Source organism: Brachycentrus maculatus, unplaced genomic scaffold (assembly GCF_059751285.1).
Source record: "Brachycentrus maculatus isolate JH-2025_06_01 unplaced genomic scaffold, ASM5975128v1 h1tg000277l, whole genome shotgun sequence".
Taxonomy (NCBI): domain Eukaryota; kingdom Metazoa; phylum Arthropoda; class Insecta; order Trichoptera; family Brachycentridae; genus Brachycentrus; species Brachycentrus maculatus.
The window spans coordinates 565,908-578,016 of record NW_028281028.1 but is presented as its reverse complement, the minus strand read 5'-3'; the positions used below and the strand labels follow the sequence as shown (position 1 = coordinate 578,016).

The 12,109-nt window shown below is 32.6% G+C and overlaps 1 protein-coding gene across 5 annotated transcripts in view; it reads right to left on the bottom strand.

Moving 5' to 3' along the window:
* Positions 1-12,109, bottom strand: part of LOC148305211 (inositol-trisphosphate 3-kinase B-like) — a 102,914-nt gene that overhangs the window by 7,552 nt on the left and 83,253 nt on the right. For 4 of the 5 annotated variants that reach the window (XM_088267067.1, XM_088267068.1, XM_088267069.1 and 1 more), the window contains 2 exons: positions 3,859-4,035; positions 1,917-1,989 (listed from right to left, as the gene is read on the bottom strand). In XM_088267067.1, coding sequence (XP_088123193.1) covers positions 1,917-1,989; positions 3,859-4,035 — 250 coding nt within the window. Of the gene's footprint in view, positions 1-1,916; positions 1,990-3,858; positions 4,036-5,917; positions 6,241-12,109 lie in introns of those variants that run through there. The other variant, XM_088267070.1, reaches the window with a different exon arrangement.

Sequence of the window (12,109 nt, the reverse complement as noted above, 5' to 3'; positions counted from 1 at the left end):
AGGTGACTTAAATAAATATCAGGGTAAAAAATATAGTATATTAATTCTGATCCAACAGGGGATCGAACTCGGAATCTCCAGCATGGTAGCCAATTGCGCTAACGATAACTAATGCTGTTTTAGCTCTCAGTCACGTTTTTACCGATACCGCAAACATTTCGGTATTTCAAATATCATTTTACTTCAGAAATCAAATATTTATTTCAATTACATTAGCCTCAATTTCAATTTTAAAATAATTAGTTTTGATATTAACATCCTGTGTTTTTAAATAATTAACAACAAACAACAACAAACCCTTATCCGCACCCCAATGGTGCATAGGCCACTGCATTATATAAACGCAGTGTCATCTTGATCGCTAACACACAAAGGAAAGGTGATAAGCCCTCCGCTTCAGGTACCACTCCAGGATAATATAGAATAAATATTAGAGATAAAAAATTACTTACATGTATTTATTTCACCCCCCCTGGGAATCGAACCCGGGACCTCCAGAACGGTAGCCGAGCGTGCTGACCATTTCACTACGGAGGCGGACCGTAATAATTTCATTTGAAGTAATTAATCAAAATATTAATTATCTATGTTTTTTTTTTTAAATGTGTTATTAGTGCTTTCAATGGCTATGGACCCAATCCAAATGGGTCAGATGCAACAAACTTGACCAGGCAATCTAACGCTATATCCAAAGGAAACTAAACCCTGACATGATTTTAACTATTGGTTTTTCAAAGAATAAACAATGTATGTGTATTTTAATACACATTTTCATGTTCATGTATTGTCTAAAGTTTTTGATTTTGATTTAAAAAATTCGGTGGTTTTAACAAATTAAAAAAGTAAAACCGTTCACCATTAAATCATTATTAGGCGCTATAAATTAATGAAAATAAAATAAATACCGTAGAACGCGGCTACTTGAACTTTGATGTGTTACTTGAGCCCAGTACAAAAAAAAATATTTAGATCGTGGTATCGATGGAAGTATTGTGACAATAAGTGTCACCTGTCAGGGAAACAATGAATCATGTCGATACTTTCATTATTGTAGACCAAATACAGATTTATTTTTTTTTTGTACTGGGCTCAAGCAACAAATCAAAGTTCAAGTAGCCCCGTATATGGAAAGCCCCAATACTGGAAAATTATAATGATAAAATGTTATTTATTTCCAAACATTAAAAATAGTTTTTATCTCAGTTTAATTCAAATAAAATTAATTATGTCCATCGTACGTCATACGCTATTTAATAATATAATTTTTTAATAATAATAATAAATATCAAACATGAAAATAAATTATCAAAAGACAGAAATAGATGAATTATATGAATTAAAATTAATATAACACTCTCCTTATCATTCATAGTACACTTTGTGTAATACCAGTTTAATAAACACTAATTAAAAAATTTTGTATAAATGTCAGACCGTAATAATTTCATTATAAAGATCCGATGATGGAATGATTATTCCGAAACCGATAATCCCGAATTAGTGTTTATTAAAGTGGTATTATACAGAATGAACGATGAATGATAAGGAGGGTGTTATATTACCATACCACAAAGTAAACAATTCTTTTAATATACAAAATATAATAATAATAATAAAAATAAAACCCTTATCTGCACCCCAATGGTGCATAGGGCACTGTGTCATATAAACGCAGTGTTATCTCGATCGTTTACACATGAAAGAAAGGTGATCAACCCTCCGTTTCAGGTACCAGTCCATGTTAATATTGAATAAATATTACAGTGAAAAAATCACTTATATTTATTTTACCCACCTTGGGAATCGAACACGGGACCTCCAGAACGGTAGCCGAGCGTGCTGACCATTACACTACGGAGGCGGACATGAAATAATTTAAATATAATGAAAATATTTTTGTTTTATTAAAAGGATACATTCTCCATCATCGCTGAGGATTTGTCCCTTATATTCAGGTACAAAAGGTCGGAGAGCATCATTCATCAAAATCTGAAAATAAAATAAAATGATTAAATTAAATAATATATTGTTTCAAAATTCTTCACCATTGCTTTCCATTTTTCCTTTGTTTTCAAACTCCGTCCCTTGACTAACCCCTTCCCCTTACTTTCCCCTCTCCTTATTTATAGAACAATTTTATATTTTATATTTTAGTTATTATACAGACCTGAATGATGGAAGTTTAACTTCTGAAACATGTAGTCTATAATAAAACTCAAGTGGTAAAAAACGAAGTGTTTTCGTTAACCATTGTAAAATAAAATGATTTAAAAATTATTGATAATCCAATTTCAATGATAAAACAAGTACAATAGACATCAAGACCATATTCAAATCTCTATTTGTTATTATTTTTTGACATCTCATCAAAGCTGAAGAAGAGTATGGAAGTCTGGGCATTTACGGGGCTGACGACCATCATAGGCTGGTTTAAGTGATCACTTTACACACGTGTAACATTCAACAATTCTACCCATTATTGACAACCACACTATTAAATAGACAGTGATAACACTGTAATAAGTAAAAAAAAAAATTGTATATATATATATATATATATATATATATATATATATATATATATATATATATATATATATATATATATTTTAACCCTTATCCGGACCCAACGGTGCATAGGGCACTGCATCATGGCGACGCAGTGTTATCTTGATTATTAATCGCATGAAGGCAAGGTGATCAGTCCTGCGCTACTTGTGCCAGTCCAATGAATATGAGATTGAAAATCATCCATATTTATTTTGAACCCCCTGAGAATCGAACCCGGGACCTCCAGCACAGTAACCTAATGCGCTGAACTCTAAACTACGGAGGCGGACAAATTAAAATATAAGGATAAAACCCTTGTGTAAGACCACTTTTGCGTTTGTTAATGTTTTTTTCAATAAAACAAAAACTATATTTATAACCACTTTTATTTTTGGTACGTTTCTCCAACCGGATTTGACACAAACCTTATCATCTTCGGGGATGGATATGTACAGATCCATCCCTGAAGATGACAAGGTTCTTGTCCAAACCAGTTGGAGAAAAGAATGAAAAATAAAAGTGGTTAAAAACATAGTTTTAGTTTTATTTATAGTTCACAAATCGCTCACTGCTTTCAACAACGTCATATTTCAAAAAACTTGATTTTTCAGGAGATCGTTTTTAAAGTTTAAAAATATTATAAAAAGTATTAAAAATAAATATCAGGCCACTTATTGAACTTTTCACTGTGCAACAGATCTTTTTAGGTCAAACACCTGAATGTTTTTTCTCCATTTGAAAAATATTTAGTATATTTAAAAAAATAATAAAACAATACCTTTTATTCAAAATGCAAAAACAACACTTTCTGCCCTGTAGCGGGTAAATATTAAGTAAAAATATGCCGCTTTTGCTGGGATATAGTACATTTTCTGGGCATTCTGAAAACATGCACAACTGAAAATTGTCGATTTTTTATTTTTGACGTTCTTGAAAGGAGTGAGCGATATATCAAAAAACTTGAATTTTCATGAGATCGTTTTTAAAGTTTAAACATATAATGAAATGCATTAAAAATAAATATCAAATTGAACTTTTTACTGCGCAACAGATCATTTTAAAGTGCATTTTCTGGGCATTATGAAAACAGGCACAACTGAAAATTGACGATTTTTGATATATGACGTCATTGAAAGGAGTGTGCGAAATGTCAAATATGATTGACATACGACGCCATTTGCCAAAAATATAACATCTTCCGATAGGGTCATTAATTTTGTGCCACCCTGTATATACATCTACTAATTGTGTATTATGCATAGACGAGACTAAACGAACCCCTGTGATGATGAAAGACGAAGAAGTTACCTGGAAGCAAGTTTCCTCCTTGGGGCAGAGTTTCTTGAGGATGGTTCCCTGATCAGGTCCAGGCTTGAAGTTACCCTGATGGCCAGCTAGCTGCACCCACGGATACCTCTGTTTCTTGTAAGTCTGGAAGAAGGGCGTCCACTGCACAATATTCCGGAGCTTTCTCCAGCCTGATGTCTGAAAACAAAAATTAAATTATAATTAATTTGAAATAAACTTGCCAGATTATAAGCAAAAATAAAAAACATAATGAAAAGGATATTTTCTAGCGGTTCTCATGTATGTGATCATAATCCAGGATTCGGACCTCACATACAAATTAAAGTACTTCTGCTCAATAAAAACCTTCTTTCATCTTACCATAGATGACTCTAGTGAAGTTTTAGTGAATTTAAGCACTATGTTTCGAATTTGAAAAATTTGAGTTGAAGTTCAAAGAATTTGAGTAGTGTGGTTGTCAATCATGGGTAGAATTGGTGAATGTAACACGTGTGTAAAATTCATTTATTCAAACCCTTATCCGTACCTCGATGGTGCATAGGGCACTGCATCATATAAACGCAGTGTTATCTTGATCGTTAACACATGAAGGAAAGGTGATCAGGTACCAGTCCAGGGTAATATTGAATAAATTCTTCTTCTCCGTCTTAATCCTCATTGCTGAGGGCTGTGACCCTTGCAGAAGCAATGACTCTTCTCCAGTTATCCCTTGACTGCGCTGCACGTAGCGCTCCAACCACTGAGGTGCCTGCTGCTGCCTTAATTTGATCGGTCCATCGTGTGGGGGATCTTCCTCTCCCTCTCTTTTCCTCCAGGCTACCGATCACAACTAGTCGTTCCAGGCTATCCTCGTTGCCACGCGCACCGTGTCCAAAGAACTGGAGAATCCGTCGGGTACAGATATTGGCCAGAGTCAAGCCATCCAAGCGCAGTTCCTGGCGAATGGACTCATTGGTGCGTCTAGCTGTCCATGGAATTCGGAGCATGCGCCTCCAACACCACATTTCGAATAAATATTAGAGTGAAAAAATCACTTATATTTATTCGATGAACTCGGGACCTCCAGTACGGTGGCCATCTTGATGAGCATTTCACTTTGGAGGCGGACAAAAATGGCGTGTGTAAAATAAGACCCGTAAATGCCCAGACTTCCATATTCGTCTTCATCTATATTAAGATGTCAAAAAATAAAAAAATAAGCCCAGTATACTAATTCTAGTATAAATGATATTAATCATAGTAAAACAAGGCCAGATAGGCCTGAAACCGGATAGTTACCGGATATCTCTTCCAAGATTCGATTCCAAGTCAATGAAAATATATATTTTATTGATAAATTTCAATTTTATTCATATCCGGTATGCAGCCAAATCACTATCCGTTTCATCACTAATAATAATAATAAATTTGAATAGTGCCATTTTTGTAAAATACTACCTCAAGGGCGCTTCACTGTGAATGAATTGGGGAAAAGATGAAGGTGGAAATGATTTAGCAAACAAATGTGTTTTCAGTTTTTTTCTAAAGATCATCTCACTCTCGCTATTTCTAAACACTGGTGGAAGAGCATTTAACGCCATCAGACCGCAACAGCAAAGGCACGCTCGCCAAATTTAGTGCGCTGGTAAGATCACTTTGCCCATTGCAGTTGTAACCGATCGAAGCGTGAGACGTCTATCAACCAATTTGTCTGTTTTTTTTTTTAATTACTCCAAGTGACTCTGAAATCTAGCTACGGCTTATGCAACACCGCTTATCATGACCCTACTCATGCTTCAACTTTTTAAGTTTCATAGCCTATGCCTACTCATAAGTGGATTTACTCTATATGTTTAAAGTTACTATAATTTCATGTAATTCATGAGTGAAAATTCTAGGCAAAAACACTCGCCACCAATTTGTCTGGAATACACGGCTCTTTTATATACTCTGGAGCCATATTTTGTATTTTTTTTATTATTTAATAATTATATTAACAAAAAAGATATTTAAAATATTTTTTTAAAAAAAAAGGAAAAAATAGTCGTCATATTTTGTTTTTATTTTAATATTGGCTTACCCTATCTTTTTTTGTAATAGATCCAACAATGCACACGTTTGAAATCCAAGCCATTTTGTGTCCTTTTAACTTTAAAACGACAAATTCAATTTAAAATCTTAAACACAAGTGACGAGCCAAGGAACTTTAAAAAATTTTGAAATTCGTTTATTGTCTGTTATGGTTTTGACAGCTAGTATTATTTTTCCAAACGTCTTTTTACGTCAAACGTATAGTTTGAAAACTGAGTACAATGCGACACTATTCACTGCTCGGATAAGAACACACTTTGACATTATCAACCGTTATCAACGTCTGTTTTAAACTGTGGAGAAAAATCGAGAGGGGCAAAACTTTTACGAAACTCGTACACATACGCGCGCCACAACGGGGACCATTCCGAAATGACGCGCATGCGCCAAGTTGTACGGTTCTCAAAATTTTTAAATTATAGGTACCTGCCCCTAATGCTCGCCATATACGAAATTTCGAATTCCGAATCCACAAATCCTAGTAAAAATTGTCTATGCACACGTTGATTTGACCGAAATATTGCGAAATTGGTACCTACATATATAAGCCATTCGACTTGGTTCGTCCTGAAAAGGGTACAATTTACTTAAATACCATTTATCGTCAAGCGAATTTGGCTAGCGAAACGAATGAATTTTTATAGTTAAAATATAACTTTGTTTTAAAATCACTATAATTATTTTATTTTAACTTAATTAAAATGTCTACCGGTTTCGACGCTGACCGCTTCTTTATAAAGACTGATTAATACTAAAACACTACCTACTTAACAATATTCAAAATATTTTGACGGCTAGGCAAAGGAGCTTGGGTAAATCTTTTTCTCTCGATTGAAAATGCTGTATTTTGAATTCGGAAAAGTGTACTGTGAGGATAAATAATTCTGAGAAAACACAAATTACCCGGCCTTTCTAATTCCCATTTTTAATCCCCATTTCCAAGAAATCGTATATTTTGACAAAGTACTAATACTACTACTACTACCATCACACCGTGTCCCCGTCGGGGTAGGCAGGGAGGATGGAACGCCACAATCTTTTGCCCTGACATTTGACATTTATTTATGCTCATGGATAAAAGAAACCCGGACAATAATTGAAAATCCTCACATTAAACGAATAAAAATGCATAAGTGTGGAGGTAATCCTTTTTTATCATAAATTGGAACAGCTTTGGAGCCAATGGATGCCATTTGCACCCAGTCACGATTTTGTATATGTTTTACGTCATAACATAACATCGTTATTTAAAAAATGTTACTATTGAACTTTAAGATGTGTTATCTTGTACACGTACGCAAATGGACATCATATTATGTCTAAATCTCACATATGTCTAGTAGGTACACTTAAAACAGTACAAGAGAAATAACACAACATGACTGAACTGGATTATTGACATGACCCCTTATCGTAATTTCACTAAAACAATAAATAAAAACAAAAGATTTGTTTTTTTTTAAACGGCTTTCTGAATAGTAATGTAAACCCTTATTTTCCCTCTTTTTTCAGATAGGAATTGCATTAATTATTTATCTTGTTTATTATGTAGGTACATGGTTTATAGATCATTAAGTGGATTTTAGTTTCCAAAGATTTTTTTTTTTAAATCTTTGTTAGAAACAGGAGGGATAATCTAGTGTGGGCCAATCATGAACTTTTCAGCATTTGCTCATTGCTGGGAGGAAACTACGTAAAAATCCTCAGGAGAAGGCGGACTGTTGGCTGTCATCAACAGACCTTCCGTTCCACTAGAAGAGGGTTCGACATTTTGTGTCCTTGCTTGGTTTATGGCACCAATGTCCTTCAATGTACTTCAAAACCCTTAACCGCACCCAATGGTGCATAGTGCACTACATCATATAAAAGCAGTGTTATCTTGATCGTTTACACATGAAGGAAAGGTAATCAGCCCTGCGCTCCAGGAACCAGTCCAGGGTAGTATTAAATCAATATTGGAGTGATAAATCCCATATTTATTTGAATCCCCCCCTGGGAATAGAACCCGGGACCTCCGGTACCGTAGTCGAAGGTGCTGACCATTACACTACGGGAGCTGACTTATTAATTTACAATTTGTGTAATGAAACAAAAACCCCAAGATTTTAAATTATTAGGTATATCAGGGTATATCCGTAATACATATGTAATTATTAGGTATATTTACTCGTAAACCCAAATTATCGATTAAAAAAACAGAAATTACTCATCATGAATGAATTATGTTTTACATAATTACAGTGTGTATGTATTAAAAATCATGTGTTATATGACAGTAACGGATCTGATTCATGCATGCCTCGGTTAACACCTAATAAGTAAGTAATACGTAGTAATAATAAGAATTATTGAATACTTTCACATATTACACACATGCACATGACACTATGCTGCATGGAATTTCTAGAAAGTATCGAAGGTTGAGAAGAATGTAACAGGGTGACATTATTACCTCAGTACCTGATCTCCAGCGCCAGTTAGGCCTTTTTGGGTCGAAAGGCTTGATGGAAAAAGGGCCCTACTCATGATAAATAGCACCGAATACTTTCCGGGAGTATGGTCGTAAATGTACTACACAATGAATTTTGCTAAAAGGAGTATGGTAGTAAATGTACTATGTCAAAAAAAAGTGAAGAAAAAAAAGTATTTTTTGCGTTAATCGACAGTTTACAACCCCTGGATAATAGTACCTGTTTTATTTAGATAAATCATGGAATTTGTAAGTGATATTTTTTTTACCCATTTTTAAAACATTTCTATCTTCATAATACACCCATTTAATGAAAATATATAAATATGTAAAAAAAATCACTCCTCATGAAACGGATACAATTCAATAACTCACTCACGGAAAGGTTAAAAACAATCTTGTACGGATAGCTTTTTAGTTTATGGGATTATTTATTTTATGTAATAATTTTAAAATCAAACACAGATTTTTTTGAGTCTACTAAGTTGTATTTTATTAATAAACAAAACATAAAATATTGTGACAATTTCACCTAGTTATCATTTTTAAACGAATGTGAAGATTAAATGGCCTTTATTTATTCTCCATTCATCATTAATCATGCCTGATTATTCTTAAGTCTTCGAATTTACCTCACACATTTAAGCCTTACAAAAGATTTATTTTTAACATGAAGATGAAGAAGAAAATGGATGTCTGGGTATTTATAGGGGTCTGTCACAGGCTGGTTAAGTGATAACTTTACACAGTGCAACATGCACTATTCTACCCATGATTGATAACCACACTTCTCGAATTTTCGGAACTCTGAAATATATTGATATATCGGTAGTGTAAAGGCGCAGGGGTATATCTGTCTCAGACCAAATTTTACAGAAGAGCAAAAACAAACTTGAGAAATTAAATAACTATGTATTTTTAAATGTCCATATCTTAATAAAACTAAATAAGTATTGCAACTACAGCTTTATCCTTTTGCCAGATTATGGAAAACACTATTTTAGACATTTTGTGGAACAAACTTGGAAAATGAAAAATTTGACAGATGTACCCCTTTGACATTACCCTACCGATATAAGAGTTCACAACAGCCATCTATGTTAGATTGATAAAGCTTTTATTTATCAGAGACCCTTTTATTTGTATGCAAAATTCGAACCCCGGATTGTTTTTACAAACAATCACACGAATAATGCATGATTTGTCGATAGAAAATATGAATCTTGTGTAAATGAAACATTAGTAATAGGTAATATTTATTTACGATGACAAATACTCTAATTTCTTATTAACCGACGTCATTGTAACCCAAATAATATTCTGATAACCGGAATCGAGTGTTTCATCATTAGTATTTTTATTTAAGAATGCATCAATGGGGAAACTTCTAGCATTGAGGCCCAATATACGATAAATCCCAACTTAATTTTCTTTTAACCCAGGTAACATTTAAATGTTAGGTAATATATAAAAAATTAAACACGGTTAATGGATTGAATTCTACTTTATTTACATATCGCTCACTCCTTTCAACAACGTCATATATAAAAAATCGTTAATTTTCAGTTGTGCATGTTTTTGGAATGTCCAAAAAATGTGCTATATCCCAACAAAAGCGGCATATTTTTAACTTAATATTTACCCGCTACAAGGCAGAAAGTGTTGTTTTTGCATTTTGAAGAAAAGGTATTGTTTAATTATTTTTTTGAATAAATTAAATATTTTTCAAATGGAGAAAAAACCTAAAGGTTTTACCTCAAAAGATCTGTTGCACAGTAAAAAGTTTAATAAGTAGCATGATATTTATTTTGAATACATTTTATTATATTCTTAAACTTTAAAAACGATCTCCTGAAAAATCAAGTTTTTTTTAAATATAAGACGTTGTTGAAAGGAGTGAGCGATATATGATATGTGACGCGTTTCGTCTTATTAAGACATTATCAACCACTCAATATATCACATATGTGAATAAAGCAAAACATCATATATGTAAATAAAGTAGAATTCAATCCATAGACGGTGTTTAATTTTGGATATATGGTATTACCCAACAATTCAACATGGAATTCTACCAACTGTCTGCAGTTACAATAAACAATTAAATGTTTTACTTTTTACCTGTAGATGAAAACATCTGTAGTTTTCGAAACTAGTCGTGTGTAATGAAAATAGATAATGATCACAAATTTATCCTCATAAACTGCAACGTTTTCAAACAATAGACATTCATAAAAAATAAAAATAATAATAAACCCATAATTAACAATATGAAAATTACTTAAGCCTCCCCCCTATTCCCATTGCTAAGAAATAAAAAAAAAGTAATAAAAATTAAATAAATAAAAAAAAGAAACAGCTCCTACCCCCTCTTCATCCTTAAACGTCCCAAGGACCCAACTCTATAATTTAGAATTGGCTTCACATACGGTGTTTGAAAATAATGCGGGATGCATCGAAACACGTGTCACAGTAGATTTTAAGAAATAGTGGTATTTACTAATTAAAACTTAAATTAAAAATGAAATAAAACTCATTAAGTGGCATTAAACAAGTGTTTATTTTTTTTAATTAATCAACATGTCATTCCACAAAGTTTATGCCGAATCAATAAATAATATACCTACATATATGTGCATTTTTTTCTTAAATAAAAAATTTGAAAATAACTCCTGTAATTGGAGATAATTCAGATTTTGTGAACAAGTACTTGGACACACTCAAAATGTTGTACATATATCGCTCACTCCTTTCAAGAACGTCATAAATCAAAAATCGTCAATTTTCAGTTGTGCATGTTTTCGGAATGCCCAGAAAATGTACTATATCCCAGCAAAAGAGGCATATTTTTAACTAAATATTTACCCGCTACAGGAAAGAAAGTGTTTTTGCATTTTGAAGAAAATGTATAGTTTAGTTATTTTTTTAAATGTACTAAATATTTTTTAAATGGAGAAAAAACCTTCAGGTTTTACTTAAAAAGATCTGTTGCACAGTAAAAAGTTCAATAAGTGGCTTGATATTTATTTTTAAAACATTGCATTATATTTTTGAACTTTAAAAACGTTGTCCTGAAATTTTTTTTTTTATTTATGACGTTCTTGAAAGGAGTGGGCAATATGTGCATTTTTTCAGTATATTTTGTATTACATATAATAATTATTAAAACATATATAGTTTTATTTTTTGATATCTCATCAAAGATGAAGAAGAATATGGAAGTCTGGGCATTTACGGGGCTTACGACCGTCATAGGCTGGTTTAAGTGATCACTTTACACACGTGTAACATTCACCAATTCTACCCATTATTGACAACTACACTACTCAAATTCTTGGAAGTTCTATATATATGAACCCATTTAGAAACCTTGTTCATGAATCACTAGAACTTCACTAGAGACATCTATTGGTGAGATGTAAAGAAGCTTTTTATTAAGCAGAAACTCATATATTAATATATATAGCATATATAGCTTCGTTAATACACGAATTATTAAGCAAATATAGACCTAGTATTTACGCTAGTTAAATATTTGATATTTGAGTAAGATTTTGACCGAAATTTTTAGTAAACAGAAAACCAACTAACGTTCGTTAGAATTTATAATGAATGAATTCTGCACGTACGCCGTGCTACGAAACTAATGGTCATTTACTGCTATCTTATCAAAACATTTTTTTTAAGATTACTGAAATAAACTATTTTACC